The sequence below is a fragment of the Anser anser genome (assembly GCF_964211835.1).
Source record: "Anser anser genome assembly, chromosome: 12".
Taxonomy (NCBI): Eukaryota; Metazoa; Chordata; class Aves; order Anseriformes; family Anatidae; genus Anser; species Anser anser.
In genome coordinates, this window is record NC_139733.1 from 3,657,223 (window position 1) to 3,676,129 (window position 18,907).

The 18,907-nt window shown below is 46.1% G+C and overlaps 1 protein-coding gene across 6 annotated transcripts in view; it reads left to right on the forward strand.

Annotated features, from left to right (window-relative positions):
* Positions 1–17,934, forward strand: part of SUSD3 (sushi domain containing 3) — a 74,870-nt gene extending 56,936 nt beyond the window's left edge. For 4 of the 6 annotated variants that reach the window (XM_083795975.1, XM_083795977.1, XM_083795979.1 and 1 more), the window contains 4 exons: positions 1,978–2,166; positions 3,682–3,829; positions 6,854–7,018; positions 10,764–15,378. In XM_083795975.1, coding sequence (XP_083652101.1) covers positions 1,978–2,166; positions 3,682–3,829; positions 6,854–7,018; positions 10,764–11,106 — 845 coding nt within the window. In that variant the 3' untranslated portion in view covers positions 11,107–15,378. Of the gene's footprint in view, positions 1–1,977; positions 2,167–3,681; positions 3,830–6,853; positions 7,019–10,763; positions 15,379–17,279 lie in introns of those variants that run through there. The other 2 variants (XM_083795976.1, XM_083795980.1) reach the window with 1 other exon arrangement.
* The last annotated feature ends 973 nt before the right edge of the window (positions 17,935–18,907 follow it).

Genomic DNA, 18,907 nt, shown 5'->3' on the forward strand with positions numbered 1-18,907 from the left:
TATCTGTTCTTTGCAGAGAAGAGGCTGAATAACGATTCTAGGTAAACTGGCAAATCTACTGAAAGAGTCTAATGAGGGCTGTCTAGGAGGCTTAGCAAATGCAATTTGATTCAGATTTGGTTCTGAATTACTCTCTGCATCTCTTGCAGCTAGAAGTGTCACTGACATGAACTCCAAGTATGTGATCTGGTACCTAAAAATAGCCTTGAAATTGTAAAATGCAAAGAGGTAGGTACTTTGCAGCTTATGCCGATGGTTTTTCGCGGCAAGTGTCTGAATGATCCAGGTGGAAAGGAAAGCCTGAACTTGTAATGTGCTGAAGTGAGGAGCAGGATTGTGCAGGTGACACACCTCACATGTCCCAGGAATCGGATGTGGGAGGGGAGGACAGGGGATCAAGGGAAATGACAGAAAATATTTGCTCTTGTTGAGGCAAATTGCTGCGAGGAACGGAAAGAGGTGGCAAAACAAACAGAAATAATCTGCATGGAATTACAGAAGGCATGTTTTAAAAATCTAATGCTCAGTGCATATTTACTTAGTAGATTAGACAAGTAATTGTCACTGTGGCTTTTGTTTGGTCTTTCGCTGAGATTCCCTTGGTTCCATTTTTTCCAGGGAGTTGGGTTTTTTAAGAGCACAGACTGAAGACGGGCAGTACGCCTGGCTCCTGCGGCTTGATTGGAGCAGCTTAATGTTAATTAATGAGGAGGGGTTTTAGGTATGAAAAAGGAAATAGATTTGATATCAACGTGTAGCTCTGTCCAAGTGCTCTTAAGGAGGCTATTAAAGCTCTAAATTTCTTTTTACTTGTACATGCGGAAAGCATATTTTCCTTCTTTTTGTGTGTGTGTGTGTGCCACCATGGTGCTTGCAACCCTGGCCTCACAAGTGCCATCCCATTGCCTCTGCCTGTGGCCCTGCTGAAGTCATCTGGAAGCCAGCTGAAAGATAAGGAGCTTGGATTCTGATGCAGAAGCAGTGCTGCTATTTAGTAACTGTTAAAAAGGGGTATATAAAGCCTTCCCCAGCTTCTGTCAGTGCACAGGAACAGAGAAAATGCGAGTGTTGTTGTCTCTGAAGTACAGCAGGATATTATCTGTTGTCTTAATGACTGATCATTAAAATTTATGTTAAAAATTAATGTGAAATAATGAATATTGTGGCAATAAAGCTCAATGTATAAGGCTAGTGGCTGACAATAGGTTGCTGAGAGGAGAACAGCTCATGATGCAAAGAACGACTGTATGAACTGCAAAAAAATAGAAAGAGAAAAGCCTAAGGAAGAAAAATGTACTACAAATGAAGGATAAAGCAGAACTTGTAACTTGAAAATGGAGATGTATGTAACCATGCTGTAGGTGCACGTCTGTCTCTGTGACCTCTCCCTGTACAATGGCCCTTGAACCTGGTGGCTCATTTCAGCCGAGGTTAGCAGAGGTGCTTCAGAGATAGGGAGATGCTGGAGGGTTGTGAAAAGGTGCTGCCAAGGAGACTGGAAGGCTGAGGTATGCAATCAGGCCATAGGATCCTGGGAAGGTTGCACAGGGAGGCTGTGTTATGAATATTCCCTGCATGGAGGATGCCAGCCTGAGTACTTAATTAAACACTTGGAGTCAAGCAAGGTGGGAATCGGTAGGAGACCATGCCACTCACAGAGTAAGTTTGGTGGGGCTTTTTGCTTTTTTTTTTACTTTGATTTTTTTTTTCCTTTTTAATTTTTTAATATGTAGCAGACTAAGTAGATACTGTTGCAGGATGACTACAGCTTCCTTTGTGCTGGGATGAGAGCAGCGGGGCTACTGAATGGCACTGATCGGGTTTTGGCCTTGGGTGGGTGCTTGGCAGAGCAGGCAGCGCTGCCCTGCCAGAGGTCTGCTCTTTGTTTTACCCAGCAACTTGGACTGATTTAAACTGAGGTGAGTCTTTGCTTGTGGCTCTTGTGTTGCATTGTTTCGCTTTGTTTTTGTTCTGCAGGGCAGTGCAGTCGCATATTTCCTCCCCAGCTTGGCACACTGGAGATCATTCACGGCAACGGCACCGCCGTGGGGACGGTCATTGCCTTCCAGTGCTCAGCTGAGCACCAGCTGGAGGGGCCGGGCATCATCACCTGCGTGTGGAAAGGGAACGGGACCCAGTGGACCGCAGGCATGCCCTCCTGCAAGCGTAAGGATCTTCTTAAACAATTTCCAGTCCCTCCGGGCCCTGGTGTATTTATTTTGCCCCATGTATCTCCTGCAACGTGAGGATTAATTCTAGACATCTGCGCAAGGAAAAAGACAAATTCAATTTCCTTCAAAGTCGCCCCTGTTGACTGTAATTGCACTCCATATGTGTTCTGACATCATTAATTATCATGACACAGAAAAGACTGTCAGATTTATGCCTGGCCTTACGTCACTGCCTCCAGTAGCGTTGCACCCAGAATAAGCGTGGCTCCGTGGCTACAGGGTGTACTGTTGTTCTTTAGAAAATGTGCAGATATGACCAACTAATCTGCAAACATATTTGCAAACCCTCTAATCTACTGGCATTCTTTTCTGAAGGTTTGCTGTGAAAGAAACACAGTGATATTTTTGAACAATTTTAGGTTGCTGCCTGTGGGCAGCTGCATGGGAAAGTTACGGTATTAACAAATAGCATTTGAATGGCAACAACATTGCCTACCTTTCATGCTGTGTTCCTTCTTAGTAATTTGACTAGAAGTAGACTCTAGCAAAACTCTAATATATGGTACCTCTAAGCTTTGTGGTGTTTGAATTGAGAAGCTCGGTCTGTATCTCAGACTGTGTATGATTTAAAATCATTGATAGATGGGTAGCTCTCTTACACACTTATCAGTCCTTCTGAAATGCAGCTATTCTTATCTTTGGTTTGTGACCCTATTAAAGAAAAGAAATGAGAGAAATCCTCCCCTTGAGAAGCTGCAGCAGCAGAAAGCTTTGTGTGGAGCTCCACTGAACCATTTCTGGAGCTTGTATTCGTGTTGTTGGAAGAACTAGACGAGTTTTGAAGCAAGATAAGGTTTAGTGCTCAGAATGAGCTGGCAGAGATCTGCATTAGCTGTGCCACACCACATTCCCACTCCTCCTTTTGTCTGGATAATTCATTTCCCGTGTCAGATCACTGTGAACATGGAGCCCTACAGATACCATTCCTTCCATCTGCTATCCTTCACCCGAGCAGAGGAAGACTTGGTGTGTTTCGTCACTGCCTGCCAAATAGGATAATCATAGTACAGAGCCATTCTTGCTATAAAGGGCTTCTTTAAACTGACCTATCCTTTTCAGTATTTGAGTTTGCAGCTCCACTCCTTGTTAACCATTGATTAAAAGAGTCTGGCAGCTCATCTGCATTTGATATACTGATGAAGTTGTGCTTTTTAGCTACTGCAGTGCTAAAGGCATTGTGTTTAATTGCAGTGCTAAAATACTTGTGAACAATTCATCAGTGGCTTATAAACAGGGGATTTTTAAATAGCCCAATTTAAGGCCTGCATAGCTTTAAGTTGAAGCCAAGATACTTTGATATCTTAACACATACTGAGGTGAAAATCCTCATTAAACTATTATTAGCAGAAGTGTGAAGCACGTAGGTTTCAGCATGGTTTAATGAAAATGTGAGAGAGAGGGATAAACGTGCTGACCTCAGAAATGTGCTTTTGTGTTTGGTTTGCTGCAGCCATATCAAAATATGAGACTTTTGGATTTAAGGTCGCAGTGATTGCCTCCATCGTGAGCTGTGCCATCATTCTGCTGATGTCTATGGCTTTTTTAACCTGTTGTCTCATCAAGTGTGTGAAGAAAAATGAAAGGAGGAGGACTGAAAGGTATGTCAAGAAAAGGCTTTTAAAACTGTCATCATGTGTACCCCATTGCTGTGAGAGCAGAGAACTTATAAAGTTCCTTTTCAGGACTTGATGCTTACAACATTACAGTGATGTTAATTACTTCAAATTCTTCATTTGTAGATTAGACTGTAGGTGTAGAAAGGCTTGGAATTCAAGACTATTTAGGCACCTAATTTCTATTAATATTGGATGACCTAAGTGGGCCTGGGCAAATCTGGATTTACCCAAAATTATGCAGAAACTGAACGTGCAAGTCTTATTTGCTGTCCCAATCTTTCTCGCCTTGAATTATTTAAGTTTGGCTGTGTTTTCCCTTCTTTTCTTCCTTCTCTTTCCTTTTTTCCTTTGCTCTCGTTGAACTCTGCTGGGAAATTTAATCAACGTATGTCAAAACCATCCAAGCCCTCACCATCTGCAAAATCTACTTAGAGCTGTCACAAAGATGCGACAAACGAGTGCTGGAAAGGAAAGACATAGGATTTTGTCATCTGGCTCAAAGCACAAGACGGTGGGCAGAATTATAAACAGGCAATGGAAGAAGTAAAACTCACTCACCCAGTCCATTATAAAAACTTAGTGTGAAGGGTGACGGAGGGACCAGTGCTAAAGCCAAGCAGCAGTAGTTCATGAGAGCATCCGCTCAAACTCATGTGCTGCACAAAGTTTTCTTCATGCTCCTCCTTTTTATTTCCCTCTCACTGTTCCCAAAACTGCATGTAGCTCGATGGGATGGCTGCACCCCGTCTCAAGCCAGTAAGCACTTTTGTTGATTTTTGACCACCTTTTGTTCCCAAGAAGTGTTTGAATTGAGGTGAGGCAGCGGTGAAGTAGAGAGAGTGAGGAGGGCACAAGTGAAGGTCTCTGTGCTCCGGGCTGTGTTTTATCTAGAGCTGTGTGGCAGCCAGACTTTCTCTTTGGGGGGAAATTCTATAATTTCAAAATCTGACTGTAACCAAAATACAGGCTTTCTATTCCCCTTGAAAGGATTTTGCATGGCAAAAAAGTCTTTGGTGTCATTCCTAGTATTAGGTTTTCACTGACAGCATGAAATAATTTTTGAAACGGAAGGGATGACTGACACTTGTAGAATTGCTTCTTTTCTTTTTGATAAGACTGTTCATATCAAAGTCCTAGTTCTTCATTTATTTTAAATGAAGTTTTGTCAAAATTAGCCATTCACATGACTTTGATGTCTTGGTATTTCTTTCTTACAAAAGGAAAAGACCTTTACACTGGACGTTTTGACCCGGTTCTGTCATCAGGACATAAAATGATTCTCTTTGCTGCAGGCTTCTTGGTTCACTGCTGCCCTCTGTCCTTCCTCCTGTCCCTTGAGCCAGTGGCTTGAGCCTGCCTGATGCAGGACCGGCTGCGGTGCTGCAGTGCTCTGTGGAAGCATGGCAGGTGTTGTGTGGTTTGGCCCCCTGTTAGAAAACAACTGAGATCATACAGAAACTGTGTTATGTGAGAAAGAGTATCGCATCCTGGCACGAAACTTTCTCAGCTTGCAGCCTGTGCACCCAAATGCCAGATGATCTGCCTGCAGTGTCTGCCTCACTGCAGCCAGGAGGGTCTGGGAGCTTGGGCAAGTGAGGGTCTGCACATAGAGACAATCTCTTGTTTCAGGTCAGCTGATGTAGTTGTAAAATGTGGACCAACTTCTGGATGCACAAAGCATTTCTTAATCTGAAAAGAAGCTGCAGGTCTGATAATACAAGCTGAGGACGCTTGGGAGGGGGCTGGCTAAGGAAGTGTCTCTTAGACCCCCTCTGAAAGAAAAGGCAGTCTGGTCCTGCAGAGCAGGGAAGGCATCCTCATCTGGCCTTTGGCTTTGAAGTCTGCCTGTACACTTTTTTTTGGCTCTGTTAATAGGCCTATTAAAAAAGGTCACCTCTGCCTACAAGCCTGTCTTCTAAGATATCTGATGATCTTTGAAGTGCCAGCAGGACATGCCATCCTGTGCTTTACCCTGCATTTGGAGAGACAACAGACAAAAGCTTCTGAACATCCTCACATAGTGCGGCCTCCTCACGGAGCTCGTCCTGCTGCACAAGCATAGTGCCTGTTTTCTTTGGTAGAAGCAGAACTGCATTCTGAGAGGACAGAAAAGACATGAAAATCAGCGTTGTCAACTCTCAGAGTCTTGTTCCAACAATCTTAATCTTGTCCCAACAGCTAGTGTGAATGTCTGACTGTGTGAATCTTAAACTTCTTTTAGAAACAAGAAAAGCAGTTGTGATTTTTTCTTAACCGCAGAGCTGTAGAGCGCAGCATGAGAAGAGCCTTCAGCATATCCAGAAGAAAATTCAACTGAACAAGCCCTACTCTTAACAAAGGCAGTAATTACTGCCTCCAGTTCATCTGTTAAACCTGCCTGGGGATTTCTGAATCCTTTGGAATGGCAGTGCTGCAAAAATTCGCAGAAAATATATATTTTTTTCAATAATTTATTTCATAAGAAGGTAATGCTCTGTAGTCTCTTCATGTAGAACAGGGTCTGGCCTGGTGTGGTGTCACTGATAAAGGTGTCTATAAAGAACACTGACACAAGACCATTCCTTAAGTGACTTTCTCTATTACTGAAAAAAAAATCTACTGAATCAAATATATATAATTACTGGGGTTTTGGTCCTTTGAACTATCCACAGGTGCTTGTAAGACAATTGCTCTTTGTTGCTGGTGTTTTTGTTTGCTTGTTGTTTTTTTTTTGTTTATTTATTTATTTTTGAGGAATGCCAGATAATGCTAGATAATACTTAAAAGAACACAATTTTACAGAATAATATTCATGCAATTTAAGACACACTGTCCCTTAAGGGAAGGAGATATTTAAGTTTCTGGAAAATTGGCTTGCACTTGAAGTTCAGCGTGTATTTAAATGCTGTCCTCAGTAGACACAGGTGTAGATTTAAACTCTGGTGAATGAGGGCTGTGGTCAGAAAAAAGCTCAGATATGTAGCTGTTTATTGCTGTACTGTATTTTACCCTTCGCTTTATTCACAGAGATATGCAGCTGTGGTACCAGCTCAGAACTGAAGAACTAGAGAACATGCAAGCTGCTTACTTTGGTTATAAAGGAAGAAATAACAACAACAACAAAAAACTCAGGAATAAATCTGTATTTGATGACGTGACTAACATGGCATATGATAACCAAGGCTTCTACAGGTAAGGCTTTTAAAATGTAGTGGGTTTGAATGAGTTTGTTGAAGAATGTTTAGGGTTTGTCAAAGACGCATTGAGGGGACTGCCCCTGGGGAGGATGTGCTGTCATGTACGGCCAGGGTGTGCGCTGGGGGCAGCTGTGCTTGGGGCAGGCTCTGCTGCCTTGTGTGCTGTGTTAGTGCAGGCAGGGCTTGCTCGCTGGGGCAAAGGGAAGGGATTTCTTTGAACTTGCCTGCCCTGTGGGAGTTACTGTTGCCCAAAGGTAGCACAGCAGAAGAACCAAGGGTGACCTGCACCCAGCACTTAGCTTCTTTCACCTGCTTGCTGTCTTTCACCGGTGCTTGGTGAAGCCTGGTCTGCAGAGAAGGTTGTGCCAGATTAAGCAGAGAGAGGTTTTTAATTGGCTTTGTTAAGTTGATGCTAAACTGCAGCAGGTAAGTCGCTGGGCATTGCTGTTGCATGGTGTCAAGGTGCCAGCTTGCGTAAGAGCCTTAAGAGAGGAGCCAGCCAGGGCAGCTGAGGCTGTGCTGCAGCCCAAGGTGAGCACCGAGTGCTAGTGTCAGTCCCTCAGTGACCGTGAGAGTTCCCTGGAGAAATATTTCATCATCAGTGTGTCAGGTCAAGCACGATGGGATCCTAAGCTGCCGGGTGCAACTGCAGCATAAATGCCACCAGGGTGAGAACCCTGACCCTGTGGCAAAGAAATGGCCAAGCTGAAAAGATGTGCATCCTGTAGCATGGATGCATGCATGGTGGGCAGACACACATTTTGTTCAAAATCTCTCTGAATGTGTCCAGATGTGTTGTCGCTAACAAATGAAAAATAGAAAAATGAATACGTGTCAAATTCTAATCACCGTTTTGCTATTACCATCCATATAAATACATGCTGTTGTGTTTTTGATGCCCTTTGAGTTCTGCTTCATCGTCATGTGCATCCTTGTTTATTTTTAATTCACTGCTCGCTTGTACAGCTTTTATGAACAGCAGTATCTGTGATTTGCAATGGTTACCTGCTGAAAACAACTTTATGCAAATTATAAAACTGCTTCCATGTCACAGTGCAGCTGGAAATTATATTCAAATGGAGCATTTACACAAAAGTCTGATGGCTGTTTAATCAATTCCTAGCTTTGGGTGACTTCGAAAGATGTATAAACTTAATTAAATGATGATTATAACCTAGACAGTTTTCAGAAGACTCCGCAATTTTTAATTTTGGGCATCTTCAATCTGTTACAATGCAAATGCTTTGTAAAAGTATAATCTGCTTTTAAAATAAAATGGATAAACTTACAGAGGGCTGTCCACAGGGGTTAGTGCTCTGCTAGAGCCTCAGGCTCCTTCTGGCTCTTATCTGCACCACTCCACAGGGCAGAAGCTGTTGTATTGTGTTTACCAAATACTGTACATCTTAACTGAAAGTAGCAGGGAATATACAATTCTTCTGGATAAGCAGCTTCTCTGGGGCCAGATGTCAACAATTTTCTAATTTCTTTAGAAAAATGGAGAGCGTATAGATCTCCAGTGGGAAAAAGCAGAGGGCAGGAGGATAAAGCCTGTGAGCTCTTCGGTTTTCCTGCACGGAACAATGCAGATGCCGTGTTCAGCACCGGTGTGTGCGTTACCACCCTTCTGGTACACGAGAGCCACTGTTAATCAAGGCCTGCTGGACTTCGTGGTGCAGAGGTGGTGTGATCCTGGCCAATTGCTAGCTAGAGCAAAAATCAGCCAGAAGAGCCGGTGTATCAGGCTGAGCACACCAGAGCCAACAGTCTAGCATAGTCCTCCATAGAGAATGGAAGCTGCTTCTAATCAGAAATGGAATTTCAGCTGTTATAGACTTAATAGAACTGTATTGGAATCGCTCTAGGAACAAGCGTGACCTGTTATCTGTTCGTGCCACACTCCCTTTCTTCACCCAAATAAGATCTATTTAATCAGGGTTAGTAAAGATGTTCATTTCTCCTGTTTAATTCTGTTAAATGCACATACGTGCGCAGGATGAGATATGGAAATTATGCTGACGCCTCTCATGCCACATCTGGAAGATGGCAAGTGGTCTGTCAGCTCTGTGTTTCGCTTGTGAGGCTTCATTTTTGTGTGTAACCATCAGGCCAGGTCTCCCCATCAGGTGCCTGGGCCTCACTGCCAGCAGCAGGACGGCGCGGGGCAGGTGGAGCTGGCTTGTGCCGTGAGGACTGCTGGCCTGAGAGACGTTTACTGCCCGGTTATTTCTGAGGTGCCTTTCTCCATTTAACGGGAAGCACGCTGTTGGCAGCCTCTGTCTGAGGCGTTTCTTACCTGTGCGTGCGGTGCCGTGGTGTTACGGCCTGCATTGTCTGGGGCAATGGGCAAAAGCGTTTGGCGTGGTTGGAAAACACAGCAAGTACACGGGCAAGCAAGCCCAGAAGAAAACTTAAATATATTGTCTGAGGACTGAAGTGTGCGTACATGTTCCTGAACAAACTGAAAGGTAATTTAACTGAGGCTTGTGCTAATGTTTCAGACATCTGGAGGAATTTGTGCAACATACTGCTAGGCCTCTAGCGGAGTCAGGAATCCTGCTTTGTTTTTCTCATAAGGAACTGCACTAAGAAGGATGGGAGGCCGCCACTTGTCAGCCTGCCCTTTTCCTGAGGGCTGCCAGGACGTCTCTGGGTTGTGGTGGGAGATGTGGCACTGGGCTCCTCGCCCCAGAAGGGCAGGCAGAGGATCAGCGAGTGACGCCGTTTTTACCACTGCATTTCCCTTCTGTGCAGAAGGTTGTTTTGCTGCTTTGGTCTGGAAGAGTTGGGAATGCCTCCACCCTTGAAGAAGACCCTCTTGAGTGTCTCAGCCTATTTTTGGCTAGACAAGGATGTAGGTTGTGCTGCCTTTCAGACTTAATTGAAATAGGTCTAGGGACTAACCGTGTAACATCTTGGTTTGCCAGTCTACGGAACAAAAATGCTGTAAGAATAAATAAAATAAAAAGCCAGTTCTTTCAGGCAGGTAAGGTATTGGTTATGTTTTATAGCGTAAGGAGTAAAACACTATAATTTGTTAAAGTGATGCCTTTGTTTGATGATGAGATAATTTTGACTGTAATGAGGTGCCATAACAGAGATCCAGAATGCTGACATAAAAGTTATAAATAATACAGGAGCCCAGCTGTTGGACAGCAGAGGCTCCAGCGTGTTGTTCTGGGACTGCCTGCCATGAAATGAGGTCCTTTTTCCCCTTGTGTTTGAAGCTTGGAACAAATGTGATGAATATGTAGTTTTGCTGGGAAATATTGAATTTTAATGACAACTACTGTAATTATAATGAACCCCACTCCGGCTGCTTGGGTACATGAACAAATTGCTTTAAAATGCTGAGAAATAGGTCTATGAGTACCTGGGATCATTACGGCGTAGTCTCTGTGGATGCCACCTCTTTGGGGTGGATATAAGGAACCATAAGGAGATTTTAAAAAATCAAATTGTAGCAGAAGCTCTTACATGCAGGAGCTGCAAGCATTTACAGCATGTTTACTCTTTTGTAATGTTTGAATAGTTAACTAACATTGAGTAGGGAACGGCAAGTTACAAGGCGCAGGGCTGCTGGGAGGGACGTGTTTTCCCCCACGTTGCTTCTCAGATGTTTGGAGCCTGGAACAGAGATAGCAGGTTGCTGCGGGGTGCAGGGGCTGGAGACAGATTAGCTCGAGGAAAGGGTCTGTCAGCTCCAGGAGGGGAGATTAGCTGCAGCTCTGTGCCCGCAGCCAGAGGAGAGCAATGTCCGACAGCCTGCGGAGCAGTCCCGGGAGGCGGCGAGGCAGAGGCAGGGCTTGTCACCACCGGCTGTACCGGGAGCAGCTCGCCCAGCCGGGATGCGGAGTTCAGCCGGAGAGAAGTCTAAAATCGGGAGCGTGTTCTGCAGCCTCTAGCATTTTAAGATTTAAGTCTTCCCAGTTCCGTGGGAGAATGAAAGCAGGATTGTTGAAGTCGTTCATCCAAAGTGAGAAGCCTTCCTCAAGACAACAGACAGCATCACGTCTGCTTTGGATTAGATGGTCACCGTGGGTCTCACGGGGACATTTGGTATTGCTGGGAGCTAGCATGTGAAATGCCATTCTGGATTTAAGAGTTTTTTTGCAATTGGTATGTTCCTAAACAGTAAATGTTGGTTTTGAGTCTGTTCTTTTCTAATGAAAAAATATTTTTCCTTCCCAAAATGACCCCACAGAATCTTTCTCTGGGATAATTCACCTGGGCAAGCACTGCCTTGAGATGAGCAGTCCTCCTCCAACCCCAACAAACACCTCTGTGGGCTGCGAGGCTGCCAGGGCCATCAGTCCTCTGCCTTGTCACAGCACAGGCAGCATGTCAGTAATGAGGAGCCTAACGACGCTGTCCTGCCTCTGCGCCAGCTGCTCATGGTGTCCGAGAGAGGGAGGTGAACACCAGCAAGGGGGGATATTAAAAACACCGGTGTCGATAAGAAGAGCGGGGTCACCCTAGCATACTGCTGCCCTGGGCGGTGTGTAACTGTCCCCCTGGGACGAGTTCGTTCCTGCGATCCCCTGCCTGCAGTAAGGCAGAGAAGTTCGGCAGCTTGAAACAGCAGCCGCCTCTCTTCCATGAAGCAGTGCTAGCCCTGCCTCTGTGAGGAGTCACAAAAATGTGCCCCATCTAGCAAAACCATGGAGAGGGCAAACTGCATTTGGCATCCACAGTCAGTAAAAACACAGACGCTGCTTGTGCCATAGCACGATTGTTCATCTGCACATGAGAACGACAGCTGTCCCAGGAGAAATGCTTAGAAGTAGTAGTAAGAAAAAGCAGAGAGAACTTGTTTCAGTTTGCATCAACTTCCTAATTACGGTAAGAAATAGCCACACCTAGGGAGGCCTCTATTTTCTTTGCTTTTTCAGCATAGCAGGCCTGTGACCTGTGCTGGGCTAGGCACTCCCTTGACTCAGGGCTGTGCTGTTATTTTGCAAGGGAGAGTTGATGGTCCGGTATTTTCCACGCTCAGGAAGAGCTGAATTTAACTGGAGACTGACTCCTTTTCATCTTCTGTCAGCCAAGAGGACAACCAGAAAGAAACTAGCCCAGCTCAAAAATACATCTAAAGAGCAGCAAAGAAATTCGGTGATTTTTTTTTTTTTTCCCTGGTGTGGAAGCATTTGGAAGAAGCCATGCATTCAAGATTTGGACTATGCTGAGGTGAATTATTTTACAGAGCTCTAGGCCAAGTTATAAAACATTCTCTATGAAGTAGTGATCTGAGTGCAGGAGTGAGTCAAATGGAAAAGCCCATGTCTCAGTAGGTTTAAAGTCCTCCTTTCAGATATCCACTACAGCTGGAGCTTATTATCAAGAAGAAAAAATGTCTTCTGCAGAGAAGCAGGCTAGTATATTCTCCCACAGAAAGTATTTTTAGTATCTGAAATTTTTGTACCAGAGCCCTTTCTACTACAAGATGCATTACCAGTGTACCTGGCAAAAAGCAGGTAAGGGCAATCCAACAACAAAGATGTCCAAGTGAAAAGATTTTGCAAAACTAAAAATGAACCAAAAAAAAGCCAACGTGCTCTTAGGAGAGGCAGCCTGGCGTTTGAGTCAGTCCAAGAAACCATACGTGGAGTTGGTGAAGTTAGCTCATAGCTTTGGCCTCCACAGTAAAACAAAGCGCATTTTCTTTTTCCTTTTGATTTAGTGACTATAATGGTTGAAGTTTTCCACTACCTTTTATAAGGCATTGCATGGGAGGCGCAAATCAGAAACTCATGTTGCTCTAAATAACATTACTGTGTGCCCAGGCTTGCTGAGGAGCGTGGCTGTAGGCCAAAGGACCTCTAGAAGCAGGGACAAGTGGGGGAATAATACATGGCCACATTCCCACCTTTCCCTCTGCCCCCTGAGGGCACTTTCCCAGCTGCTCTTCCCCTCTGAATATGTAAACAGAAGAGGTTAACAAGCTGAGGGAGCTGATGACCTTTCACTAGCAGGATAGTCTTGTGTGGGTTTACCGCAGTGAAAGGGGACAACATTTGAAGAAAGGCCCATACTGAGAGACAAACTGCTGCAAAGCTTGTTGGAAAACAAAAGTAGAACAAGAAAAAAAACCACACCGGACCTGCCAGAATGACTGCTGTCAAAGCTCCCCAGCAGCAGTTGTAGCTCCAGAAGATGCAGCAGGGGAAGAACCACGGGAGCAAACCATCTACAATAGCAGCTTTGCAAGACAGTTCAAGGTCCCCAAAGGCATCTGCTGCATCTAGCAATGCCACAGAAGGCTTTTGGAGTTCCTACTGGGTTGTATCTTCAGTAGATCCATTTTCATAGTAGAAGTCCAAATGCTGTGGGCCTAGCTGAAGATACCTTTGCCTTGTGAAAGGTCATCAAGCCTTTCCCCTACACACAGAGACGGATCTCTGGTTCTGCCCGAATTCTCCGTGCCATGTCCTGACAACTCTGGCTGCACAGAGGGACAGCTCTGTGCTCATTTTTTCCCCTCTGAGCCCAGCAGGGGCAGCTGGGCTCCCACCTGGGCCCATGCTTGGGGTAACCACGTGTGGGTTACCCCCACACTTTGTGTCTGGTATACCCGCAGTCTAGACGGATGTGATGTCTGCTCCTGTTTCCAGGCCTGTTGAAATGTTGTAAAGAAAATATTTTTTTTCTGGCATTTCAAGATGTTCCTGCATTGTTCGTTTTTAAAAGTTGTTCTGGGTATGTGGCAGCGAAAAGTGTGTTTTCCTGAGGAAACTGATTTATCTGGGTGCTTTTGAAGGTCAGCTGTTTACCAGAGGGCTGGACCCCTCTCTCCCTCTAGAAAATCACTGTTTTCTTTTATGATCAGCCTTGCTGTCAGGAATTGCTCAGGTTTGTCTGAAAGCCCAGGCGTGCCAAGCTCAGCCCTGTGGGTCCCGCTGCCCGAGGACATGGTGTGTGTGCAAGATGGTTCGCAGGGCGTCCTCATCAGCCTGCGCTGCCATGGATGTGGCCCTCCCCGCTCTGCTGCACGGCTTGGGTTGTGGAGAACCACCAGCGGGCTCCTCAGCTGCTGCAGGAAGAGGTGGGGGACTGATGTTAATTGATATTAATTGCGCTCCATGGAGCATGCAGTGAAAGACTGCAAATGGCAGGTGCCACATTTGGTTTGGTTCCCTGCAGAAGAGGGGTGACTGCATGGCTCTGAGGAGTGGAGGGGAGGACACCCAGCTGGCGAAGGCACAGCAGAGGGGCAGATTTCCTTTTCAAGCCCTTTCCGTAGATCACTGCCCCCTGCAAGTTGTCCCACGCTGAGCTTCTCCATTCATTTTCCCCACGTCTGTTATTACTGTGCTTTGTGCTTCCCCTACCTTTCAGAGGCTGGAGTCCTCCAGCACCTCCTGACACACCTATTTCAAAGAAACACCAGGCAGAGGAAATGAGCTGCGGTTTCGTCTTGGGGCCCTGTCACAAAAGGCAGGATAGCTAGCTGCTAAATTTGACCTATTTCTGAATTTCAGTCTTAATTGTCGCTGCCATGAGTGGGGAGGGTGTGTGCCCAGCACCATGTGCTTTCAATAAAGCTGCTATTATTGTTTTCCTAATGATTCCATTATTACCCCAGAGTATTGTACAAGGTCACCAGACATACAGCAACAGAAACCCCCCTCTCAACCTCCAGTGTAAAAATCTCTTTTCCAAGCCTGTGCCAGCACCAGCCAGCACTGCCATGACCCCACTGCTCGGCTGTCCCACTCACAGCACTTCCCTGAGGGCTAGGATCAGCTCCCCAGCTGCAGAGCAAGGTCCTTGCGGATCTCCTAAAACCACTGGCAGACGGTGTGGTGGCTGCTTGTCTCCCCAGACAGGAGATCTGTCTTTATTTCCCCTCCCAGTTCTACCAGTTTCACTGTGTCCGCCCACCATCAGGGTGTCTTCGCAGTGTACTTTCTTAAATTGTTCAGGAGTTACAGGACGCGTTTCCTGTTTGCTTAACATAATAGAAATAAAAATACAGTGAAAAAGCAAGTAGAACCGACCAAACCAAGAAAGCCTCGCTCCTGTAGTTAAGCCATTTGCATCCATCCTTGTCAAATGTAAAGTATCAAGAATCTTAAATAGAAAATTCAGCATTTGGCGTTCTTGTATGGGCTTATGTTTCCAGATAAGAGCACAGGGAGGTCTTCTGGTCTACTTACTGTGATGGTTTGGAGTAGCCCTGCTGGAAGTTGGCCTTAAGGAAAATGGAAGTGGTAGGAAGAGGCCAAATTTCCTCTGTTCATGGATAAAGCCCAGGGCGCTGCTGAGGGTGGAAGCAGCAGCTGGAGCCGCTGTTGGTCTGACAGCCATGTGTGCAGGGGGGAGCCCTGCACCTTCATCTGTCCCCTCTCAATTCTGCAGCCCTCTTCTTAGCTCTCCTCAGCCTCTGCTAGCTAGAACCCCACTGAATTCACTGTCCCTCCATTGGTTGTAGGGTTCAAATACTGCTTGAAGATATCTTCTCCCTGTTTATTTTCTTGCTTTTAACTTGAGGCTCCTAGACGAAGTAGTTAAACCTCGTGTTTGTGTGGTGCATCTGAATGCAGCAGTGAGTGCAGAGTGCCTGCCATCACCTCATCCTCGACCTGTTTCAGCCCATGGGCAGCTTACCAGTTTGTGAACTGAGAGGAGCGGGCTGCTTGGCCAGGAGCACAGCTGTCCTCGTGCGCTCTCAGCCAGCTTGGCTTCTGCGTTGGCCGTGAGCTGTGGGTAACTGCAGCTCCACAATGCGCAGCTTTACAGGAGACGCTGGAATGGGGTGAATTCTGCAGGAGCAAGCTTTATTTATTGTGCAATAGCCATAATACCTGAATTAGAAATATAATCCTGGCAGGGCTATTGCACAGCTACCCTGTGCAGAATTTTGTCCTGGTTCGTCTCCCTGTACGTGATCTTTTGATGTGATTTTTGTTTTGTAACTATTGACGACCACCTCCAGAGGATTGAAGGGAGTTACTTGCTGTATAAGAACCCATATGCACAGCACAGGTGTGTCAGAAGACTTCCTTTTAGGCACTAAGGCTGACAGCATTGCCCCAGGCAGCTGCTGTTCCCTGGTGGAAGATGAGACACCGCAGGCGAGCTCAGATGTTGTTCTGCTGTCAGACACAAAGGCACGTGAGGGCTTGTTGGCATGCAGAGGTTACAACAGTGCAGTGGTCAGTGCAAAGTGGGAGAAGTCACCAAGCTACTGTTTTGATGAGTAGATGAGTTTTGTGTTGTCCAAATTACAGGTGGGTAAATTCTGCTAACCCAGGCACTCCTTGCTGAGCATGTTGTGCCCTTGCTGATGCGGTGCCTTCTCCCATCAAAAGCAGAGGTGGTTTAAGATGTCTTTACACTACCTGAGTGTAGTTTGTGCCCCAAATAATTTTGTCATATAGCTTTCCAGTGAAGAGCAAGATTTATTGTCCTCTTCGAGAATGACGTATCTGCAATGTCTGTACCAGAGCAGCAAGGCTGTGGTTATTTGCTAGCTACGTCGTTATTTTCTGCTGTTCCCCTGTGGGTCTCTGGGTTCCTATATGTGAGCACGACAGCCCTTCCTGTGAGTGCTGCTGCCTTTGTGCAGCCAGTAAATGCAGCAGGCAGGCTGCGCTTCCCAAACAGCTGCTCACATGCGACAGGGTAAGGTTGGGCTGCGAGCCGTGGGTGTGCGGCTGCTGCTGCACCCAGCGGGTAGGTTCCTCGGTGAGCCACCTCGGGTCAGCTGCTGGTGCTGGGCCGGCCCCGCTGCGGGTACCCTGACACGGGCCCAGCCCATGGACCCCTCCTGCACGTCCAGCAGCAGCGAGGGCTGGCACGAGCCAAGGTGTGGCAGCGTGGTGCGGGCATCACTGGCAGTTCTGCAAAGAACAACCACCACCCCTCCTGGGCACAGCTGCCCGCTGTGCTCCCAGCAGTGTCCTGATAGCCAAGCAAGGACTTTCCTTATGCACCACTCTCAGCATTCAAGGGCTCTTAGTAATATTCTTCAGGTAGCACAGCATTAAACTGAACCCAGGGACTCGTTCTATGGCAAACAAATCTGTTCCAACCGCAGATAAAACCAACCTCACCAGTCTTTTTGATCAGCTTTTACAGAGAGACAATTATTTGCCCTGTTGCTGCCTACTGTTTTTAATGGGGGAAGAAGTGAGCCCATAAGTTACAGCACAAGCTGTTGTATGCCTAATGTGCAAATAAAACACGCTGGAAAGTTCTGTATTCTTTTTAGAGCGAATGAAACTGAAAAAACTTTTTTTCCTTCATGCTTACAGATTCCAGGAGGAGTGGACTCGGGACATCGCAGCCCCAGGGCATAGCAAAGACAACGTTCAGCTGCACCAGTTCAACAGCAGCAGTGCACCTGTGAGACAGGTGGTACCAGGACACAGTGCTGCAGGACACGCAGTGAATTCAATACACGTGGTTGAAGTGTATGGACACAAGGATAGATACAACAAACCTAGCTGTCAGATACCTGGATAGCTAGTGTCTGAAATACACTTGCTTCTCTGGACCAAAATGAAATTTGGATAGAAATAACGTGCCTTAAAGACAACGCAGAAAGCTAACTACTCATTTGAATCTGAAAGTTTTATATACTCCAAGATGGTTATTTAACGGAAATACTTAAAGGTTTGATATAACTAAAATAATGAATGTTGAGGCTGGCAGTCAGCAGCCATCCTCTGCAGTGTGCTGTGTATTGTGACAATGGCAAAAGCATCATATCGTTCTTCTGTACCTCTAGAGAGAAGTGGTAGCCGGTTTGTATCTTTGCCTCATACAAAGTCACTGACGATAATTACACATAAAATTACAACCTTCTTTTAACCTGTGTTTTTTGTAAACATTTCAGAAAGAAAAATCCCCCATATTTTTACACAATAGTATGTTAGAACTACAATAAAACGTTTTTAATTAAAAGCCCCCTGTGCTTTGCATAAGGAAGGCCATATTGTTTGATTTATTTTCTATGTATTTAGAGGCCGTGGCAGGTGGGGTGCAGTACAGGCACGTCCCCAGCCCGCCGGCGTGTCCGGGAGGTGCAGCACACAGAGGGGCGCCTTGCTTGCGGCGGGACCCTTCACCTTGCCTGGTAACACCGCCGCTGGGCAGCGATGGCTCATGCTGCCGTGACAGCGCGGTGTGGCTGTGGCGCAGGTGGGAAGGCAGCGTGGGGACAAGTGCTGCGGCCGAGCACGACACGCAGCAGCTGCATGCAGCAGGAGCGCGCTGCAGGAGGCACGGGATGTCAGGACGCCGGCACAGGGCTCAGCGATGCCTGCAGCATGGCCGTGAGTAGCACTGAATAAAGGGACGATGCGGTTTTTGGAAACGTGTCTTCTTTTCCTGTTATCGGTCTGTTCGTTGTGTGAGGTTTTTCTGCTAGATTTTTTTTTCTATTTTGAATAGTTAAGTAACTGATACAGCTCTTACTCTGCTGCTTATATGCACACACGCATGTATCCTATAGCTGCAATATGGTTGTTTTCGTTCAGGTTGAATTGTTATTTATTCTTCCACCATCAGGTGTACGGTCACGTTCCTGTCATGACGGAAATATGATCTTACAGTAAGCCCCAGTAATTGTTTTATTGTCCTGCTTGTTATGACTCAGGCATCCCCTTAGGACTTTCAGTTCTGAGGTTTCAGTTTTGAAATTCAAATTATTGTAGCTGCTGGCAGGCCTAGCAATGCCCCATCCCATCCTGGCCATACTCAGCGAGGGTCAGAAACATGTGCTTACCCTCAGCTGTGTGGAAGTTGCAGCGAAGGAGCCTTGGTTTTGCTCATAGTAAGCTCAGTTCTGTACATTAATCATGCAATGCACTTCTTCATGCATGCTGCAGAAAGGATACGGGACGCACTTCTCGGTGCCTGGGAGGAAGCCGCGAGGTCT